Here is a 21,025-nt window from a genome sequence, read left to right on the forward strand (position 1 = left end):
TGTGTCTGCTTTTGTCAAGTGACTGGGCCGTGGTTGACCCTTCTTGCTTGCCTGTTCCCCTCGCATCCCGGCAGGAGGCGGCTGCCATCATTGCTCAGCGTCCCGAGAATCCCCGCGAGTTCTTCCGGCAGCAAGAGCGAGTGGCTTCAGCCAGTTCAGAGACGCCCCCGCCCTTCAACAGAACAGGTAGGAAACACCCCCCATGTTGCAGGATGAGGAGGTGGAGGCGGAGGTGGGCCTGTTCTCACTAGGAGCTTGAAAGAGGGGAAGCTTTAGGGGGAGCAATGGTAAATATTGTAGTGCCGTTTTGAGGTGGAAGGTGGGTGAGTGCACATCTTGGGCGGAGGAGCCAGTGGGAACGTCCAGACTCACTTGGAAACCTAAGCTACAGAGAGAGCTACAGGCAGCGTGGGATTGCATAAGGCAGCAAAAAAACCAAATGTGACCCAAAGCCAGCTAGATGCAGAATGGGGCAGAGAAGACAGGCTGGCTGTTCCTATGTCTCCTTGCAATGCAAAGTGCCATCCTCCAGTGAAACCTGAAAGGTGGCAGAAGCTTAACTAATGAAGGAAGGTGTCTTTTCATACTGCATATAAGAAACTTTGCTACAGGATGTGGCTGAGTCCCAGAATTCTGTAAGGTTTTTGTGTATGCTTATGCATTTTGATTTTGGAAATCACAACAAAACTAGAATAGTTTTGTTGGTTTTGGTGAAGGATAGACATGCTACCTTCAAAGTTAAACTAAGTTGTTGACTTGTTTCGCACAACATGGTGTGGCTCATCATGGATTATTTAAATAACCCATGATGAGCCACGGTGCCCATGGGCTCTATTTTGCATAGCTATCCACCTCTCAGGGGTTGTCATGTTGTGGGAACCTGGCACACATTGGTTATGCAAGGATTAAACAACGCTTGAATAACCCACGGTCTATTCTAGGGCTATGTGAGGGTTGTTGTAATGCTCGCATAATCCAAGCTTGCTGGCTTCGCATAACATGACAACCCCGAAACGTGGGCTAGATATGCAAGATGGTGGCCGTGCGCATCCCCCACAGCCTCACTGTGGGTTAAATAACCCATGGTGGGCTGTGGTGTCATGCAAAATAGTCCAGTCTCTAACGAGTGGGCTTAAAGTGAGACCTCTGTGGGAATATCAGTCTGCCTTTTGCCTGAACAAAGATTACGTTGTTGTTTTCTTGGATCATGAGGTGTTGCAATTGCTCCAAGAGGCTTGGATGCCTGCACTATGGATCAAAATTAATAAAGCATGGTTTTAAAGATGGGGTCTGGGGAAGCCTCTGTCTTTAGGGATGAGAAGAATTGCTACATTTATTTACTTAAACCATTTTCATCCTGCACTTCAGTCAAAAATCTCCCAGAGCAGCTTACAAAGATTAATGATGAGACAATCTCTGCCCCCAGGCTTACAGTCTAAGGATTTTTCTAGACATCTATCATGCGCTCGTCATTCCCTACTCATGGTTGTTTTGATGATGTCGTGACCCTCCAGTTTTGCTCCTGTGCCTAAAGAGCACTTTCAACAAGATTTTTTAGAGCAAGGAAAACACAGCATTTAACTGTGAAAGAAAGCACAATTTCTTCTTGGGTATTGGTGCTATGGCACTATAACCGCACTGCCACTTAGAGGTTATGTAGCGGAAAAGCAGGAAAGGAAATGCTCTTCTCAAGTTCTGCGATGAAGCCGAAAGTAGATGCAGCGGATGAACGGCCTTGTGTAGAAAAGCTCTGAAAGAAATGACACAAAAGGAAAAGCGATTGGGAGGGAGGAATAAAAAAAGGAAACTCAGGCACTAGTTCTTAGCAGCAAGGATCTTATAACAACCATCTGGGGTACCCACAATTTGAGAATTTGTTTGAAAGCACAGGGCTGTTCTATCGTGTTGACATTGATTGGAAATGTTCCACTCTGAGCTATAACTATGTCGCAAGCCAGAACTTGCTTTGTGATGCCTGGATCCTACGGGTTGATCTGACAAATGTTTGGCTTCCCAGATGGAATGTTCCCACCAGGTGACCATACAGGAAATGGTCGCTCCTTTTCACTCCCTGCCACATCCCAGTATGTGAGGCAGGCCTGTTAGTTTGGGAGCAGGAGAGATGATGATGATGATGATGATGGCAGCCAGCCTTGAAGAGGAAGTGATGTAATAGCAGTGAGATGATCATCTTGATGTGTGTGTGTGTGAGAGAGAGAGAGAATGCGTGTGCAAAACAGCAGTGGGCGCAACCAGAAATACTGCTTGGGCTTGAATCCGGTCAAGTGGTCCTGTGGCTCTATGGCAGGGGTCATATGAAACAAATGGGGCGAGAAGGGCAGGGGCAGCAGCGGGAAAGATCCCACTCCATCCCCACACAAAAATCTAGTTGCTCCATAGGACACTCCCGCTCCCTGTGGGGTCAGGAGCGAAGACCCAGAGTTTTGATACAGTCCACCAGGCCTGGGTAGGTGAGGAGGATTAAGCATGTCACTAGCCCTCAAGGAGCTCCTTCTGCAAGAACTGCGGTTGGGGCAGCTTGCGGCACCCACCCTTACTACAGTGTCGCTTCGCGCTAGGGAACTCTGCACCACTGCTGTGATTTATTTGGGCTCCATCCTTGGGCTGTTCACTGCTGAGGACTGAGCAGCCACTACTGACCCTGCTTGGGATAAGCCAAGAGCTTTAGAGCTCCATCAGATGAGCGTTTTATTGCACGTTCATTGCTGGGCACTCACGGATTTCCGCGGGCCCCTCTCACAACGTTGTCTGTCTCCCGCGTGCCTCCCTCCCCTTCTGGCCTTCTTCACGCCACAAAAAAGCACCCCAGTAAGTCCAATTTATTTTAAACACGGAAGTTGTCGCTACTTCCTGCTGTGTGCAGGACAAGCGGCGCAATAAAGACGACCCCTGAATGGAACACGTGTGCTTTTTGCTTCCTCTTTCCTCTCCCTGAGAGAAAGACTAAGTATTGAGCAACAAAAGCAGGGGGGAGAAGTGACGGTAGGCAAGCGTGATTACCCACCCACCCACCCCGGCCATCTGATGGAGCTCTTACTCTCTGGAGCCCTGTGCATTATGGGTTTGGGGCTTCTGCATTTTTAGTGTGGGTTGGCTGGTGGTCAGCTATTGTAGAAATATTGGCATGAGCTCGTTCCCCAGCACTGGTTGTGCCTCCTGGCTTCCTCTTTCCCTCCACCATCTTGCACTCCTTGGCCCTCCTGACGCCGCCCAAGCCCTGCACACTACTCCAGCCTGGCCCTCCTGTTCCCTAGCCTCCTGTCTTTGCTTCCCTGAGCCCACCTGCACTGCCGCCGGCGGTGCCCCCTCCTTTCCTTTCCTTCTCAGGGACCGGCCTTGCCTCCCTCACAGCCTTTCCCTGCCTCCCCAGCCCCCAAAGTGGGCACCGATTGCCCAGTGGCATGAGAAGGGGGCGGGTGATGGAGTGGGCAGCTGGAGGGGAGACTGACCATTCTCTTCTGCTTTCTCTGTCTCCGTCCGTCTGTCTGTCTTTCTCTCAGCAGGTCGTCTGCACTGTCCTTTCATAAAGACACCTGACAGTGGGCCGCCTTCCTCCTCCTCTTCCTCCTCCTCCCCTCCACGGACTCCCTTCCCCTATATCACTTGCCACCGCACACCAAATCTCTCCTCCTTCTTCCCATGTAGGTAGCCAGGCCCAGGCCGGGCTTTGGGGAGTTGGTGTGGGGAGACAGCTGCGTAGGGGGCCTTGCCCCAGCCCCGGGCCTTTCTTTTGGCCCATGTCCCATCTAGTCTTACTCTGAAAGGAGCAGCTAGAGCCCCTGACTGACCACAAAACTGGCCCCACAGGCTGCACCAGGGAAGACTCAGGGCTGGCGGCCATTTTGTGCATGCTGCAGGCTGGCTTGGCTTCGTGCATCACAATGCAGAGCCCCAGTCGAGCTGTTCAGGAATGCTGGCTTTGCATATAATAAGAACGTTTGTCCCCTCATCAACCCCGATCTCTGCCCCCATTCAAAAAGAAATACGGGCAGGTGGGCTGCTACAGGAACGTCTCTGCATCAGCATCTGGACCCTGAATCCAGGCGTAGGTTCACAAGCCAGCGTACTGATGCCACACTGGGGTAGAGCCTTCAGTACACGGTGCAGTCAGGCTGGCTACATCTGTTGAGGGGAGCAGCTTTTGCTTTGAATTAGAAAAGGGGGACTGGGAGCCTGAACCTATGCAAACAAAAGGCGAGCTGCATACACCTACTCCAGGTTGCTGGGGCCATGGCTGTGGTGGGCCGTGCGTGCACAGCAGTCGTGAGACTGGGGGAGATCACCCTGACCTGGACTGTGGTGGCTTGGGATGGGGCCGTAGGATGGAAATACTGGGAAGTCTGGGTATGTGATGGGCCTGGGGCAGAAACGACCTGGCAAACTGTTCCCTTCTTTCACCTGATGTTTGCTGTGGATTCTGCTTCCAAGGGTAGTAAAAGGAGCAGGGATGGATATATCCTATCATTTAAAGCAGGAGTGTCGAAACCTCTTTCAGCTTGAGGGCCGAAGTCCATTTCAGAGAAGCTCTCAGAGGCTGCATTCCAGTGGTGGGCGGGTCTGAAGGCAAAAGGGGCGGGGCCAAAAAAAGACCAGCCTATTTTACCTTAAAAGCTCTTCCTGCAAGTAACTGAGCCTTAGGAGAGGCATTTCAACCTTTTAGAATTGGGGGATGGGGAGAGAAGAAGTGCAAAAGCGGGGAAAGCCCCCAAATGATGGGCAGTCAAAAGGGAAAGGGGTGGGGCTAGGAAAAGGGGTATGGCCATTGGAGGGCTGGATTGGGACCTCAGGCCTGAAGTTCAACACTTACGATTTAACACACAATTTGATCTGTGAGAGACCAACCATGGCAGTCTTTCATTTCCCCCCTCTTCAGTTGTGGGTCCCAGTGTACTGTACTATACTGTACCTTCCCATCCCAGGGCTGTGCCTGCCCCCCACAGCAGAAGAGGCAGAGGGACGGCTGCTTCTGCTTCCAGCATGTTTGTCAATGAAGGCAAGGGGGGCGGTTAGCCTTTGTGGTGTAGTTTGCTGTGGGGATTAGGGTAGAGTGGAGTAGTCCAAGGACAATGGTCTTCGTTTGGATGGCCAGGTAGGCTGGGAAATGGCTATGAATGTGTTGTGTTCCAACGAGGCTGCCACGTCTTTGGCATACCCATGTGGCTCTGTGGGGTGTGGCACTTCAGCTTGCCCGCTCCCTCTTGAGTGCCTGTGTGGCTCATTCACAGGCAGCCAGACGGAAACACACAGAAAGGTGTCGGCCTCTGCCAGTAGCCCCTGCGACTCCAGTACAGCCTCAACGCCTGTCGGGGAGCAGATTGAGCGTGCCCTGGATGAGGTGACGCAGCAGGGTGCATTAAAAGGTAGGTGCTGCTCGCCTGCCCTCCCCAAACCCTGGGCCCTCAATGGGCTTGGGTGGGCATTCAAAATGGCTGCCTTTCCCCTGCGCTCTCCGTCTTTTGATTCCCTCGCCTGTGTCCGCCCACTCAACGCCGCCTCTTGCTTCCTCCGTATTGCAGACTCCTCCAGCCCAAGCAGTGAGGAGACGGCCGTGGCTTCTGCTATGAGCTGGGCTCCCCCCAGCGTGGAGCAGCCCGTGGAGAAGACGGAAGAGCCCCCCGGGGTGTCAGCCTGGCAGGGAGCTGGCTGGACCGAGCCACAGCCAAGCGGGGCTGGCCCCACTGAAGACCTGGTGTTCCCAGAGTCCAAGGAGGAGGAGCCTCTCTTCCCAGAAGCCCCGCCTCCCAAAGAAGAGCCTCTCTTCCCAGCAGCCCCACTGCTCGTGCAGAGTGAAGGTGCAATGGATCTGGGGGAGGCTTTCGGCTTTTCCCAGCCACCCGCTCCCCCATCAGAGAACATCCTCGACTTGTGGCAGAACGACAGCGCGGCCGTGGAGCCCACCCCTCCTGAGGCCTGGGAGCTCCAGCAAGGGGGTGGCCCCCCCACTCCCGCCCCGTGGGACCTTCATGATGGCCCCCCTGCGCCTGCCCCCCTGCTGGTTGAGGTCGATGTCCCTCCAGGGGCACCGGAGCCCCCATCCTCTGCGGGCCTCCCCGAAGACAACCTGCTGAACTTCAACGACCTGCCTGAGCCCCCGGCCACCTTCTGCGACGCTGAGCAGGACGAAGAGCCGGCCAGCATCATTGCGATCGAGGGGCTGCACCAGATGACGCTCAGCTACCAGCATGCCCTGCAGGAGGCCTCGGGGGTGCACCAGGAGCCCCAGCTGCTCACCAATGGAGAAACAGCCCCAAAGGAAAGTACGCAGGTGGGAGAGGCTGCTCCGGCCAGCGCCATTCCGGAATGCGTTTGCCAGGGCTCCCTGCCCGGCCTTCACAAGCCGGGCCCGGGCCCCACGGCTCTGCCAGGGCTTGCCAGTGCGCACGCTCACAAAAAAGACATCTTCTGGCCCTGCCAGAGGAGCAGGAACAGAACAGCTCCTTTCCGGCAAAAATAAATAAGGCAGATGTATTTATTTTGGCAGGGAAAGAAATAAAAACCAATCCGCTCGTGTGGATTCATTCCCAAATCCTCATTGGTGCTGTATGTTTATTAGACCAATTCAAAGGCGACAAAAGTGGTGCACACTTTTGATAGTGTGGATTAGTCAGCCTTTAGTGCATTTTTACCTCTTTTCATACAGTGAAGGTGAATGTAGGAACTAGGAAGCTGCCTTAAACTGAGTCAGATTGTGACAAAAGAGTGTTACCCTTAACCTAACCGGATACAATAGACAACAAAGAAGTTAAGGAAGAAAAATTAAAAATAACGATTTTATAAATTGAATAACAATGTTTAAAAATAATATATACAAAGCATTCTATCACATGTGCAAAAGTACAATCAATCCATCAAACAATTCAATAAAGAATGCTCAGTAAAGTTGTTTCCATTTAATCTTCTTCCTTAACTTCTTTGTTGTCTATTAAACTGAGTCAGTCCATTGGTCCATCTAACCCAGTATTGTCGACGCTGATGGGCAGCAATGCTCCGGGGCTAAAAGCAGGACTTTTTCCAGCCCTACCCGGAGATGCCAGGGATTGAACCCGGGACCTTCTGTTCTCTACCACTGAGCTACAGTCCCTTCCCTATGCCAGTGGAAGAGTGGCCTCCACCCTCCGGTTTCCAATGCATGCCTATGGGTGGTTTGAGCAGTATACCCCACAGGCTTTAATGGCTGGGAGTACAAAACCAGACGTGAACATTACTGAGTTCATTAATGGGGCGCTAAAGGGTGTGAACATCTCCCAACACAAGGCACAACACGCAATGGCTTGCTTTTCTCTTACAGACCAGTGAGGGTTATTTCAGCCAGTCACAAGATGAAGACTTCAACCAATCAGAAGAACCATCTGCTAAAGCTCCTCCTCCAGTGTTCTACAATAAGCCCCCAGGTGAGAGAGGGTCTGGGACTGGTGGGTGGCCAGACAGGACCCGCCCCCTCCCTGAGACCTCCTCCTTTCCCCTGCTGCCAAAGAGGCCTCACCTGGGCTCCTGCTCTTCCGGGAGAGCCAGGCCAGAGGACGCTCTTGTGACGTCCTCTTTCGGAGGCCAGGCCCAGGCCAACACCATCTCCCCGCTCCCGGGCTAATGCGTTTGGTTTCCCCCTGCAGAGATCGATATCACCTGTTGGGATGCTGACCCAGTGCCAGAAGAGGAGGAGAGTTTTGGGGGCAGCGTTTAAGGCCCGCTCCCTAGTCCAACTCCGGTATCCTGCACCCAGCAAGCCCAGCGTGTGCAAGCCTGGAGCAACCGCAGCAAGGGCCTGGTGCCTGCCTGCTCCGTATTGTAGCCCTGCGGTCCAAGGCCTCCAATCGTGCCCCAGCCAGATAGGATATACTCCATGGTACTCCGGGGTAACTTTTTCCAAGCGCTCTCTCTCTCTTTTCCTTCTCTCTCTCTCTCTCTTTTTCTAATGTTGTCAAATAGGAAACGTGTAAATCTGCCTGGTCCCCTCTTTGTTGGTAGCTTCCCTGCAGACCCCTTCCCTATTGCCTCTTCCCATTGGGTTTTTTCTGATTCCATCCCCCCCCCCCATCTCCCCAATGCCTTTTATGCCATCTGGGTTGATCTCTTGCGTGTGCTGCTCTTGGGGGGGTGGATGGGGAGGGGGCCCTTTCCTCCTCCTCTCAGTCTCTGCCTGGAGCTTTGAGTATTTTGCACGAATTTAAAATAAAATATGGCAATAAAACGGCCCCGTGTGGGCAAGGCTCTGGTTCCCCACCCCCCACCTTCTCCACTCAGTCCCTGACATGCCCTATTCCCCAGGGAAGCGACAAGAGCCCCGTCCAGCTCTAGTCTCCAGCAGGAGTTAGCACCGAGGAACTTTCTTCCCACCACAGTTCAGCTCCATGGCCCTGTGTTCGAGAGCAAGCCCATTCGAGACCCTCCTCTTTAGGCCTTACTTGCCCTGAGAGCCTGGGACGAGGGGAGACTCTGGCTGGGCTCCCCCCTCTCTTTCCCCATCCTTCTTTCCTCTTCCATTCCATGCTTGGTTTCCTTTCTCTCACGTACAGTAATTGTTTTTTTTGGAAAGCACAAATTCTGTAACAGCAATGTGCTTATGTATGTTAATAAATAAATTGATTCCAAGCAGGGCAGCTGGCTTTGCAGCACAGGGTGCCTTTTAAATTTTATTTTAAAGGGGAGATTAGTGAAGGAGCACAAGGCCACTGGGATGTGTGGGGTAGATTCCACAGAAGACTGTTGGAAGACAAGGCCGGCCGGCCTCTTGTTTTGACTGTTTTTGGTTACTCTGCAACTATGGAAGGTTAGAAATTTACTTTGCGGGGATGGGGTGGGTGGGAGAATACAAAAGCCAGAACTTTTTTTAGATTCCAGAGTCCACTCAGCAAGTGGAGAAGGGAACACAGAAGAGTGGTTTTGCGCATCAGTACATCGTCAGGTGTGGGACCCAGAAGAAGTCAGAACTTAAGGTGGAAAAGCACCACTAGGTGGAGCTGGTAACTAAGGGATCCATTCCTGAAGCATGCTGTCCATCCAGTCAGGAACTCAAGCCATCCGCTGTGGGATGGGATTATTTAAGAACGGGGTTGCTTCACTTCCCACCACCGTACATGTGGCACTCTTTAAAACAGGGCTGGAGAACTTCTTTCAGCCCAAGGGCCAAATTCAATTTCAGAGAAGCTCTCAGGAGCTGCATTCCAGTGGTGGCTGGAAGCAAAAGCAAGGAGGGTGTGTGTGTGTGTGAGGCCAAAAATGCAAAACAAAAAAACCGGCCTAGCGTAGCTTAAAACTCTTTCTGGGAGATGCATTTCAACCTTTGGGGAGAGTAGGGACATGCACAGAAGCTGGGAAACCATCAAATGATCAAAGATGGGTGGGAAAAGGGGGGCCATCTGGGGGCCCAGACTGGGACCCCAAGAGATCCAGATTTGGTCCCGGGCCTGAGGTTGCCCACCCCTGCTTGAAAAGCAAAAGCCGCCCCAAACTTCTCGTGCAGGGACTCAACCACCCAGGACCAGGTTTGTAATAAATCAGGTTCCACAAACTTTATTATTCTCAAAATGTAACAAACAAAAGATAGGAAACAAAAGTTCAGGCCACGCCAGAGGCCCCCTTGCAGTCAGCACCAACAGAGCCTGGAGTGGGCCCAAGGAAAAGGGGGAAGCGGGTGGGATGGGGAGACCAGCCCCAACCTCACCGGGGCCAAGAAGAGGTCAGTAGCAACTGGGATCTTTGCACTGTGAAGGCCTGTGGGCCAGGCATGGCTGGAAGGCTCGGACTGAGGGGCTGGGGGGCTCCCGCAGGCCGAGGAAATAGGCTGCCAGTATCCAGCTTCCGTGCAGCGACCACCGTCCCGCCCTGGTTGCAGCACGGCCGACTAAACTGCCGTAGTCCTGCCCAACAAAGGCACTGAGACAGGCAGCTGCCAGGGCCCCGGCTCATAGCTGTCTCTGGTGCTGAGTTCTGAGTCTGTCCAGCTGGGGAAGATGCGCTGCGCATGCTCCGACTCCAAGTAGAGGCTGGTGCAGGTGGGGCCCCGGCTGGTTGAGCTCGGCAGGTGGAGGGCTGAGCCATAGCCCCGGTCCAGGAAGAGGGGCTTGTAGCTGGGGGGCTGTTCCTGCTTCTCTGGCTGCTCGTGGCTCAGGAAGGGGGCGTTGATCTTGCGGTACAAGCCACGCGTGTCGGTCAGGACTTCGCTGTAAGGCGGCGGGGGCTCAGCCATCAGCACGGCTTCCTCGTAGCATGGGGGCTTGGATGGATCCGGTTCTGCAAGCAAAGGGATCACAGCGATTGAGAGCGCGGAACGGGGTCACACGTGGCGTGAGGCTCCCACCATACCCTTCCTTGGGAGACCCAAGTAATTGTCTTCTGGCCCTAGTACAGCCTTTTCCAAGCTGGTGCCCTCCAGATGTTTTGGGTTTCAACTCCGTTACCATTGGCCCAAGCAGCATGGTGAATGGGATTGCTGGGAGTTGTACTCCAAAACATATGGACGTCCCAGGTTGGGGTAGGCTGTGCTAGTGCTGTGAAATAAAAGTTAGCCCTTCCCCAGCAAGGTTGGGACCAGTGGTAAAAATGTGTGGCCCTCTAAGTATTTGTTGGACTGTGATTCCCATCAGCCTTAGCCAATGGTAAGGGATGATGGAAGCTGCAGTCCAACAACTCCTAAAGGGCCTTGTGGTCCCCCTACCCTGGGTTTGGAGCACAGTCCTCATGAGTGCTGTTGTCCTAGCCCAAGAACTGACTGCATACAGAGAGCCACATTTAGCAGGCAAGCAAACAGGGTCAAGGGCTTGGGAGATGATGACTACACTTTGCTGGAATGGGACTTCCTAGAATACAAGAACATAAGAAGAGCCCTGCTGAATCAGACCAAGGGTCCATCTAGTCCAGCATTCTGTTCTCACAGTGGCCGACCAGCTGCCCATGGGAAACCCACAAAACAGGGCATGAGTGCAATAGCATCCTCCCGCCCATGTTCCCCAGCAACTGGTGTTCATAGGCATACTGCCTCTGCTACTGGACGTAGCCCATAGCCACCAGGCCAACTAGCTATTGATAGCCTTCTCCTCCAGTAATTTGTCCAACCCCCTTTAAAGCCGTCCAAACTGGTGGCCTTCACTACATCTTGTGGTAGCGAATCCCATAGTGTAACTATGCGCTGTGTGAAGAAGTACCTCCTCCTAGGAAGCATCCTGACATACTGCCCAACATGAGGTACGAGCACTGATCCAATCCCTTAAACGATTTAAGGGTCACTCCTTTCTCCATGCTAAAGGAACCAAAACTAGGCAGAACATGGAAAGGCGATAGTTTCAGCTGGATGGACAATTTCAGGCCATCCACACATCCAGCGAAATCCCTCCCTCCAGAGCAGCCTCCCCCCAACCCAACCCACCGCCTGCCCCTTGGTTCAATGCTCAACGGTGCCCAGAAAACCTCTTTCTTTGCCCTTACCATGCCTGCAGCTCCAAGGCCTTGGGGGTGGAAGGTGAGGGCGGTGGGGCTCGAGGCGGAGGCGGTGGGGCACAGCGATGCCCGGTGGGCTTCTGATGTAACCACCCCCATAGGCTGGGCCCCCATAGGCAGGGCCCCCGTAGGCAGGGCCCCCATAACCCTCGTAGTGCAGGGGCTCCATCTCCAGCGTGCGCAGGTGCTGCTCCCGCAGCCGCTCCTCCTGCCGCCGTTTCATGCGCCGCCGCAAGTAGCTGCAGAAGCAGCATAGCAACACAATGAGCCCCCAGATCAGCCAGAAACCAGCGAAGCAGGTGAGGAAGGTGTAGGTGCCGTGGGACATCACCATCTTCACTCTGGGGGACTGGCGGAGGGCCCTAGAGCTTTCTCTCGACACGTGTTGAAACCAGGGCTCTTCTTCAGTTCCAGCTGAGGGGGGAGACGCGCCCTCTCAGATCTCGTCTATAAAGAGGCAGGGACAGTCTGACTCCTGCAGGTGAATTTGTCTCCACTTCTCTGGCTGCCCCGCCATCTTGGTGGGGTCACATAAACCTCCCCTCCGCTCTCCTTGCAGCTATTGGCTTGCCTTCCCCCCCCCCCCCCAAAGTGGCACAGGTCCCTCTCTTAGCCACGCTAGAATCCACCGCCGGCTCTGCTTCAGTCAAGGGGCGGCAGAACGGCGAGGCGAGGCCCGCGTGCTGCGGCGGTTCGGCCCCTTCGAGTCACGCAGCCTCCTGCATGCTCTCCGCAGCCGTTGCCATGGAAATAGTTGGCTGGATGCAGGGACAAACTTGGGCCTTTCACGGAGATGGGAGAGTTCTGGCCCCTAAAGGAGCCCGATGGAGGAACGGAGAGTGCTGGAGAAGTTCACGGGCGCGGCCTGCACTCTCTTCCTGGAGCTCCCAAGTTCTCGGATACTTGGGGTGGCACGACCAGTAACACCAGCACCCAGCCCAGCTTCTTCCCATTGCTAAGTCAGGGCTTTCGGGGGCCAGGGGCAGTGCCGACAGGACCTCTCGCTCTGCAAATGGAATGACAATGGCAATGAGTAGAGGTGGGCCGCCATCACAAGCATTAATTCGCAGAACGGGCCCCACCTTCCCCAACCTCTTCCTCCGCTAACAGGAGCAAAATGCCAATGGAAGTTCAAGGAGGGGAGCTCCATCACGCCCCCGGACCCAAGTACGCACCCCCCCACTCACCCAAGAAATGTGAGCCTAGCATGGGCTGGGTTTTCAAGCTCAAAGGAGAGGGGAAAGTTTTATGTTTAAAACGTTTAGGCAGAAGCACACACATTCTCCCCCCCACCCCCAGTAAAGCAACCTCATTGCTTCAGTGATCTCAGCCAGCACCGACCACATGGGCAAAGCTACAGGCATCCAATTCATGCAGCCACGATGCTGCCCACGCACCCAGTTACATGTGCTCACACACATGCCATATACTGTGCACAAAAGACCAGGCCACCATATGGCCTTCCATGGGCCCAGCTCAGCCTTCCCAACCTCGGGTCCTCCAGGTATTGGATCCAGATTGATGCTGGATCAACTGTGCTGGTAGAAGTGGCCTCCCTTGCCCCTTCCTTCCCACGACTGGCCCCCTGAAAGCACCACACAGAGAGCACAGAGCCCCTGCTGAACAGATTGAGCCGTGGTGTTGTGGGGAGGAGGGTCCCCAAAAGTGAGCAGAGCCTTTCCTCTTGGGGAAGGCAGATTGTGTATCTGACCCCAGATGTTGTGGACTGGCACTCACCAGCCCCGGCGGCTCCAGCTATTTCCCTCAAGATAATGAGGGCTAGGGAGGGCACGAGCAAGCCAAAGCCCCTGGTATGCAGCTGCTCTGGCAGGGAAGAGAAGGAGCTCCAGAAAGCCACGAAACATCCAATTCAGCAGCCAGAGATCAGCAAAGCACAAATGCCCAAGCTCTGCCTGACCCTTCCCTCCTGGTGGCAGCCCAAATGCCCTCCTCTGCTCTGCAGCAACCTCCTGCCCACACATCTCACAGCTTCACCCCTCGAGAGACTGCTTGCCAATGGCACAGCAGGGAAAAGTTGCCAAGCGTGGTTCACTTCACTTTCTGATTTCCCTCACCCTGAACAGATGCTACTGACCACCAATAATAGGGCTGCTTGCAATGTAGTTTGGGACCAAGTGAATCGTAAAACCCTGAGCTGAAGTGGGCTTCGACACTTGCAGGGAAAAGCCCTGCTCTCAGCTGCCTCACACCTTCTGCCCTGGCACTACGCGCATTATTTTCAGGATGTTTCCGTAAAGGACTGCTCCTCAGACCACACCTTCAGGCACTAGATGGAGAATTCCTCCAACGCATATACTGCAAAGGGCAGCCACAGGGTGTCTGTGAACTCAAACCTGGCATGGTATCATCACTGCGCTTCCTTGAGTTTTAAAATCCCACAGGCCTAGTCTTTTGAGTACTACACACAACAACTCTTGTTCCTGCAGCTGCAGGTTGCTATCTCACAGTAACATTTTGTTATCAGCACACCCAAGACAGCACAACTGTGGGGCCTCTAATTGGGAAAAGACCTCTCCGTGAGCTCTGCTGACATCATGGCTTCTTAGGGTGACCATATGCAAAGGAGGGCAGGGCTCCTGTATCTTTAACAGTTGTAGAGAAAAGGGAATTTCCACAGGTGTCATTTGTATGCATGCAGCACCTGGTGAAATTCCCTCTTCATCACAACAGTTAAAGATGCAGCAGCCCTGCCCTCTTTTGTATCTAGTCACTCTAGCTGTACTCCTGCAGCTTTACCTATTGCGATGAAGAGGGAATTTCACCAGGTGCTGCATACATACAAATGACACCTGCTGAAATTCCCTTTTCTGTACAACCATTAAAGATACAGGAGCCCTGCCCTCTTTTCCGTAGGGTCACCCACAAACTGGACATGAGCACAACAGCATCCCCACCCCATCCCACCTCCACTCATGTTCCCCAGCAGCTGGTATTCACAGACATACTGCTGAGGCTAAGCAACCTCCTTCTGATCATCAGAGCCCAAACCAGCCACCAAAACTGGCTTCAATCTTCCATTTTTACTAGACTCCCTGTGGTTCACCAATGTGGAGGCAAATTCACAAATCAAGATTATAGGATCTCTTAATACTTCAGGTATATATATATGACTGGTGATCTTGAAAGTGCTCTTTTGCTTAGGAACATAAGACGTGCCTTGTTGGGTCAGAACATGGTCCCAATCGTCCGACATTCTTTGTAAGAATCCCAGTATTGTGCGGTCTGCTAGATCTTGGCCATTGGTCTAATAGTGGGCCTCTGTTTACCTTCTGCCCACCTGTTATACATCATAAGGAAGGGGAAATCAACACTGGCAAGAGCCAATCAGCATACAGTTCGAAGATATACCACAGATCAGCTACAGCAAATTCCTCAAATGTCCAAAGTTTCTTGAATTTAAAGCAGTTCCCCGCTGATTTACATCTTCCACTCAATAGCCCTACAATCTAGTTTTATATTTGAATAGACCTTTTTGCCATCAGTATAGTTTTTCTCTCATTCCTTGCTACTTGTACTTATCCTTCTTATAATACATTGGGCCAAAGTGCTCCATCTGAAGCTCAACCAGGGCGAATGTGAACTATTATTTCCTGTGTCTAAAATTAAACAACAACCTATTTATTTGTTTCATTTCAATATTGATACATTACCCAACAACAAAGGTCCTATTATAAAATGCACGGTTTGTCAACTTTAGGTACACAGAAGTGATGATCACAGACTAGAAGAGAAAAGAGCAACTAGGTATGAAACGAAGCAGACCCAACTGAGTGGGTCAGTCCTGATCATATCCTTTGAGATCACATGTCCTAGTTGGTAGTTCCATCAAGAAAGTATCAGTGAGCTGCAGAAAGATTAGGAAGAACAACTTTGCTGCTGCCAATATGGCAGGATCAGGAGAGACCATCTACAGAACCCGAAACAAAGCAAAGCACTTTCCTTTACTATTTCCAAACCCTGATTATTAAAAAAGGACCTTCTTCCAAGGAGGTCCAAAAACATTTCTGAGTGAAGGGGTCAACATCAAATTCCCATTATCTAACTGCCACATTGTACGCGGATGGGATTTGGTATTGGGCAGAGAATCCAGCTTCCTGGGAAGCTCAATGTAAAATACACATGCATGCACACGTGTTTCTAGCCCTTAAAGCTTTGAAAGAAGGCTTGTACGCATGTGAGCAACATCTTGAAAGAGCCAGTGTGGCTGCAGTGGTTAGAATATCCAACTAGGACCAGGCAGACCTGGGTTCAGATCCCCACTCAGCCATAAACCTCACTGGTAGGGTGACTGTATGGAAAGGAGGACAGGGCTCCTGTATCTTTAAATGTGGTAGAGAAAAGGGAATTTCCGCAGGTGTCATTTGTATGCTTGCAGCACCTGGTGAAATTCCCTCTTCATCGCAACAGTTAAAGCTGCAGGAGCTATACTAGAGTGACCAGATACAAAAGCTGGCAGGGCTCCTGCCGCTTTAATTGTTGTGACGGAATTTCACCAGGCGCTGCATGCATACAAATGACACCTGTCAAAATTCCTTTTTCTCTACAAATTCCCTTTTATTTATTTATTTATTTAATTACATTTATATACCGCCCCACAGCCGAAGCTCTCTGGGCGGTTTACAACATTTAAAAATAGTAAACATTAAAAGTATACAATTTCTCTGTCCTCCTTTCCATACAGTCACCCTACTCACTGGATGATCACAGCCAGTCACTATTTCTCAGCCTAACCTACCTCACAAGGCTGTTGTGAGTTCAAATAGGGATCAGGAGAGCCAGGTACTCTGGCCTGAGTAGTTTGGAGGAAAAATGTGATATAACTATAATAAACAGATATGTTTGTGAACTTTCAAAAGCCAAAGTATTGCTGTGCAAGATGTTCAGCTGCCAGAGAGAAGGGTTGCAGCGACCTGCATAGATCTATGTGCCCCTTCCCATAGGCTGGAAGAAAAAGGATTGTGCAAGATTAGCCAAGGATTTATATCCATACACACATACATAAAAAAAAAGAAACAGTAAGGACCTAAATCATTGACAATGTGTTGCCATTTAATGGCACCTTAAAATATGGCATGAGAACCAGGCCACCTCACCCACCTAGCCAGGTGCCTGTTTGACTTGCATAGTCAACATACAGGTCGCAAAACTCATCTTTCCTGGTCCTTGAATTCAAGTTACCTTACTAAAAAAACAAAAAACACCCTTGACTTTTTGAAAGGTTAGTGCAGATTATAGCCCTGGTTAGGACTATTTCAGAAATAGGATAGGGTTGCAGTCACTTTCTAAATGCAGAGTGCAGAGAACTCTGGGACAAGGACAAGACCTCTACCTGAAACAACCTTGATTCTGGAAGGTTGTTGGATGCTGGCCAAAAAAAGAGGTCACAGAGCTGTTTAGAACTGCCTGAATACCCTGCTGCACATGGGAACAGTACGACCCCAACTAACAGAGACTGGAACAAGATCAGCTCTATGCCCGCTTTGACAGCCAAAAGCTCCAAGTACAGATGGTCATAAACCATGGAGTGATATGCCTCTGAACACCAGCTCCTAGGAGGCAACAGAAGGAGAGGCCTATGGGCTTCAAGGCCTTCATGTAGGCATCAGGCTGGCCATTGTGGGAAGTAGCATGCTGGACTTGTTGGGCTTCCTGTCTGATCAGTAGGGGCCAGTAGGACCCACAGCAAAGTATTGATAAATGGGGGGGGGCTTCCCCAACCTGAGGCCCTTCAGATGATTTGGACGACAACTCCCAGCATTCCAGACTATTGGTCATGCTGGCTAGGGCTGGTAGAAGTGGACATTCAAAATATCTGGAGGGCACCAGGTTGGGGAAGGCTGCTATGGGGTGACGACAGTGCTAAGGCCTTTTTTAGACAGCTGCCTTAACAATCTACTCAAAGAATTTTTTTAAAAAATGTGCAGATACCAGAACAATACCTTGCAGCAGAGAAGGCCAGGACAGCTCTTCTAAACCTAGCTCACCTTATGTACAGTATCTTTGAATATTGCTTTAAAGTATGTCATAATTAAGATGGGGATGAATATATGCGTGTGCATATATAAAGTAGTGTGTTATGAGGGTTCTGCATACATCACCAATTGCAACACTTCTGCAAGAGCGTGAGAGCGTGTGCATGTTTCAAGGGGGACTGAGAAGCCAATGCTTCCCCTCCCCCTAAAATGAAAGGGAACAGTGTTGCCTCTGCCGGGCGATGAGGATTCCAGCACACCAGATCACGACAGTAAATGTCAAAGTAAAGACTTAGCGGCACCTTGGCAAGGGCCTCCTCCTCAGCATGAAGCTGGCCTAGCGCACGGCTTGTATCTAGGGGAGGCAGAAGGGAATGACGGCCGTGTTGTGTCGGCTGCGGCTCTTGGAGAACGGGGAGTTCGTAGCATCGCATCCAAAGGAATAGCTCACCTTTCCGGCCTGCCCCTTCCAAGCACCAACGGCTGGAGACAGCAGGCCCCTTAATCTGTCCAGACCTGCAGCTGGAACCTCTGGTCGTTCTTGGTCACTGAGCTTCTTCGCCTCTCTGGCGTCATTCCCATTGTGGGAGTCACTAGGCATATGCTGCCCAGCTGAGCTTCTGACTTCTGTCCAGGCCACATGTTGGCTTCTGGAGAGGTGCCGCCTTTTCAGTTAACCCGTTCAGAGCAGGACGGCTTAGTATATGCTGCCTTTCTGCAGCTCTCCAGCCCCAGCCCCAGCCCCTGCCCCCAATTCTCATTGTGGCTTCTCTTCACACATTCGCTTTGCTCATCCATGCATGTAACATCATTGGCCCTTGCGCACAGGCAAGTAGGTTAGATACATCCCGGGCTGCATGGGGGTGGGTGGGGGGTGGAGCTCCAGACGGAATGGGAAACCCCCAAGCCCTCAGTTTTCTCTGACAGACTACAGTGGGAAGCTGATACATCTCACATGCAAGGCCAGCTGGACGAAGAAATTTCCCCACCTATCCATCACCACCACACACTTCATCAAGCTTAATTTAAGCCAAAGGTCAGCCCTGATGCACATAAAGCCAAAGAAGCCCCTGAGCATGTGCTGAATGTCTCCACCTCCCCCCTGTAAATGACCCACAGACACCCAGTCCAAAGAGGCATCTAGGAGCAGAAGGTACTGGCACGTAATTGATAAAGAGAAAGCCGTGGTGGTTCAGTCCTGCCCAAAACATGATGCTTCAAAGTCCTGCCCCTTATTCCCAATTTTGTGGGTGGGGGCAGTCTGTGCACATTACAGGTGTTGTAATACTATAGAGAAGTGCCTCTATGCGTACTTTCCATATTCCAGGCTTCAGCAATGCTCTTGAAAACAAATCCCAGGGCTGAGCCCTGTCATCAATTAAGCCTTGGAGGGCAAGTTTAACTGCTGGCCCCCTTTCAGTGACTGCATGCCACCAAGCGGAATGACAGGTGCCTGGCTTTGTACAGGCAGGTGCATAGAAAGAAGTCACAGGGGACGATGGCCTCCCCCACCCTGTTGCCCTCCAGATGTGCTGGACTACAACTCCCAGCATCCCCAGCTGAGAGTAGTCCAACACAACTGGAGGGCAACAGGATGGGGGAGGCTGCAGAGGACAAGACCAGACCTGATCTCCCACCCGAGTTTTGGCAGTGCTACACTCATCCCAGGGAGGATACAAGGGGGGATTTCCCGGGTTCGTACTTACAGAAGGCAGATCCACCCCAAATTCCTGCGGCTGCCCTTGCTGCTGCATCTATCTGAGGAGCTACGAGGGCCTGTGTAGCGTCCGTCTCCCTCTCCTCTTTCATTCCCACAAACACTAACGAGGATCCCCTATGCTCCGAGCTCGTGCCCAGCTCTCGGAATGGTGTTTCCATTGGGGCAATCTGTCCCCTCCCCAAAACACAGCCAAGAGACGATGCGCCCTGGACTCAATGTATCCCCCAAGCTTGCGTCGCAGAGAGGTGGCGTTTGCACGGGAACCCACACACACATACACACGCTCCACAACGGGAAGAGCAGCGCGCGTTCACACAGGCAGACGAGAGCGCGCTAGGGTTTTTTCCTCGCCTCTCTCCTTGCCACCCCCCCCCCCCCGCCACAGCCCCCGTTACTTAGTTCCTCCCTCCCCCATACTGCCAATCGCCTCCCAGCAAGTCCATTGCCAGCCACGGGAAGCCCTGCCACGTTCCCCGGCTCTGCCAAGTCCCCAGGTGGCCAAGCAACAGGAGGAGGCATCGAAGCTCCGGCCCCGCATGGTCTTCCCTGGCGCCTCGCTCGGGGCGCGGGGGCAAGGAGGAGCCCCGTCCTGCGGCTGGCACCTTGAGGGGCAGCTGCACGTGGAGGAGGCCGGCCGGGAGGCTTTCCCTTCCTTCCGCCAGTGGTGGGGCGGGGTAGGGGAAGAAGAAGAAGAAGAGCGCGGAGCCAGGCGTCGGAGCGTGGAGCTCGGGCAAGACGCCGCCGCCGCCGCCGCCGCCGCCTCGCCTGAGTCAGAGCGGGCTGGAACAGGGGGCTTCGTCCTCACCGTCACTTCCAGCGCCGAGATCAGGGATCGCCCGTGGGAGCCCCATCTCTGGAAGGCGGCAGAGCCATCCCCAGCCTTCGCTCCGGCGCGGGGGCGACTTGCAGCCTGGGAGCGCTCGGTGTGGCCGCGGTCAGGCAGCGCAGCGGTGACCGGCGTGTTCGCTCGCGCCCGCCTTGCCCATTGCCCGCTGCCGCCGCAGCCTCCACGCGGGCGGTGCCGGGGCTCTCCCTTTGTCTTCTCCGCTGCAAGCGCTCACGCGTCTCTCCCTCTCGCCCTGCCTAGCTCGCTCTCCGCCGGCCCCGCCCTCTGGCTCCTCCCTCCTTCCCGCCCTCCGGCGGCGGCGGCGGCGGCAGCGGCACCCGCCAGCCTCTCCCTGCCCGCTTCGGGGGGCTGGCAGCCTCGTGGGGCCTTCCTCGGAGAAATCCTGAGGCCCCGGGACCGTCCGCAGCGGGGCCGGATGATCCCACTACCGCCACCATGGCTCGGGGAGGCGGGCGGATGATGATCCCGGCCCGGGGGCTCCTTTCTGCTCCTGCTTGGAATTTCCTGCCGGGCTCTTTCTGCTGGGCTTCCTGGCGGTACTTTCCGATCCGGGCGGGCCTCTCGCCCCCGCTACGTCACGGATGCAGGCAGCCTCGGCACGGGACGCGGGCGCGTCAGGGCAACCCGGCGAAAGGGGGCGCCGAGCCGGAAGAGTCCGGCAGAAGAGCCCGGGAGGCCTTGAGCTCCCAGCCCCCACCGCCAAATCCGTGCTCTCTCCTTCCACGCTTTCCGAGCCAAGAATAGTCCCCAGAACGGAGGCCTTGATTCATACATAGCCTCCTTCCTCCCACCCCCGTCACCCTCCGCACAGACGCAAGAGGAGAGCTATTCCTAGATTCTATCTTGGTGAATAGAAGAGAGCAAAAACTCGGGAATCCGGGCTTGGGCTGCGGGCACAGACCCAAACCTCCCACCCCTAAAACTGCAGGTGCCCGCTCAGGGGTGTATGGAGGATGAGGGACTGCAGAATTACTGTTGTTCTCAGAAAATCTTCTAATTTCAGAATCTGGA

At 53.2% G+C, this 21,025-nt stretch overlaps 2 protein-coding genes across 4 annotated transcripts in view; one reads left to right on the top strand and one right to left on the bottom strand.

Annotated features, from left to right (window-relative positions):
* The window catches only part of DBN1 (drebrin 1), a 41,564-nt gene extending 32,934 nt beyond the window's left edge, over positions 1–8,630 (top strand). For 2 of the 3 annotated variants that reach the window (XM_063120991.1, XM_063120993.1), the window contains 6 exons: positions 75–186; positions 3,522–3,662; positions 5,247–5,381; positions 5,538–6,286; positions 7,310–7,412; positions 7,632–8,630. In XM_063120991.1, the coding sequence (XP_062977061.1) occupies positions 75–186; positions 3,522–3,662; positions 5,247–5,381; positions 5,538–6,286; positions 7,310–7,412; positions 7,632–7,702 (1,311 nt within the window). In that variant the 3' untranslated portion in view covers positions 7,703–8,630. The remainder of the gene's footprint in view (positions 1–74; positions 187–3,521; positions 3,663–5,246; positions 5,382–5,537; positions 6,287–7,309; positions 7,413–7,631) is intronic. The other variant, XM_063120994.1, reaches the window with a different exon arrangement.
* Positions 8,631–9,520: 890 nt separating this feature from the next.
* PRR7 (proline rich 7, synaptic) lies at positions 9,521–20,185 on the bottom strand. The gene is made up of 3 exons (XM_063123351.1): positions 19,973–20,185; positions 11,443–12,460; positions 9,521–10,251 (listed from the first exon to the last, which is right to left on the bottom strand). Exons 2-3 carry the CDS (start codon positions 11,786–11,788, stop codon positions 9,863–9,865), a joined length of 735 nt encoding a protein of 244 aa, XP_062979421.1. The 5' UTR covers positions 11,789–12,460; positions 19,973–20,185; the 3' UTR covers positions 9,521–9,862.
* Between the last annotated feature and the right edge of the window lie 840 nt (positions 20,186–21,025).

The sequence above is a fragment of the Elgaria multicarinata genome, chromosome 3 (assembly GCF_023053635.1).
Source record: "Elgaria multicarinata webbii isolate HBS135686 ecotype San Diego chromosome 3, rElgMul1.1.pri, whole genome shotgun sequence".
NCBI classification, from domain to species: domain Eukaryota; kingdom Metazoa; phylum Chordata; class Lepidosauria; order Squamata; family Anguidae; genus Elgaria; species Elgaria multicarinata.

Coding starts and splice junctions, on each gene's coding strand:
- PRR7 (XM_063123351.1), bottom strand. CDS start 11,788: ATGGTGATGTCCCACGGCACCTACACCTTCCTCACCTGCTTCGCTGGT. Junction 10,252..11,442: donor GCCTTGGAGCTGCAGGCATG/GTAAGGGCAAAG, acceptor CTTTGCTTGCAG/AACCGGATCCATCCAAGCCC.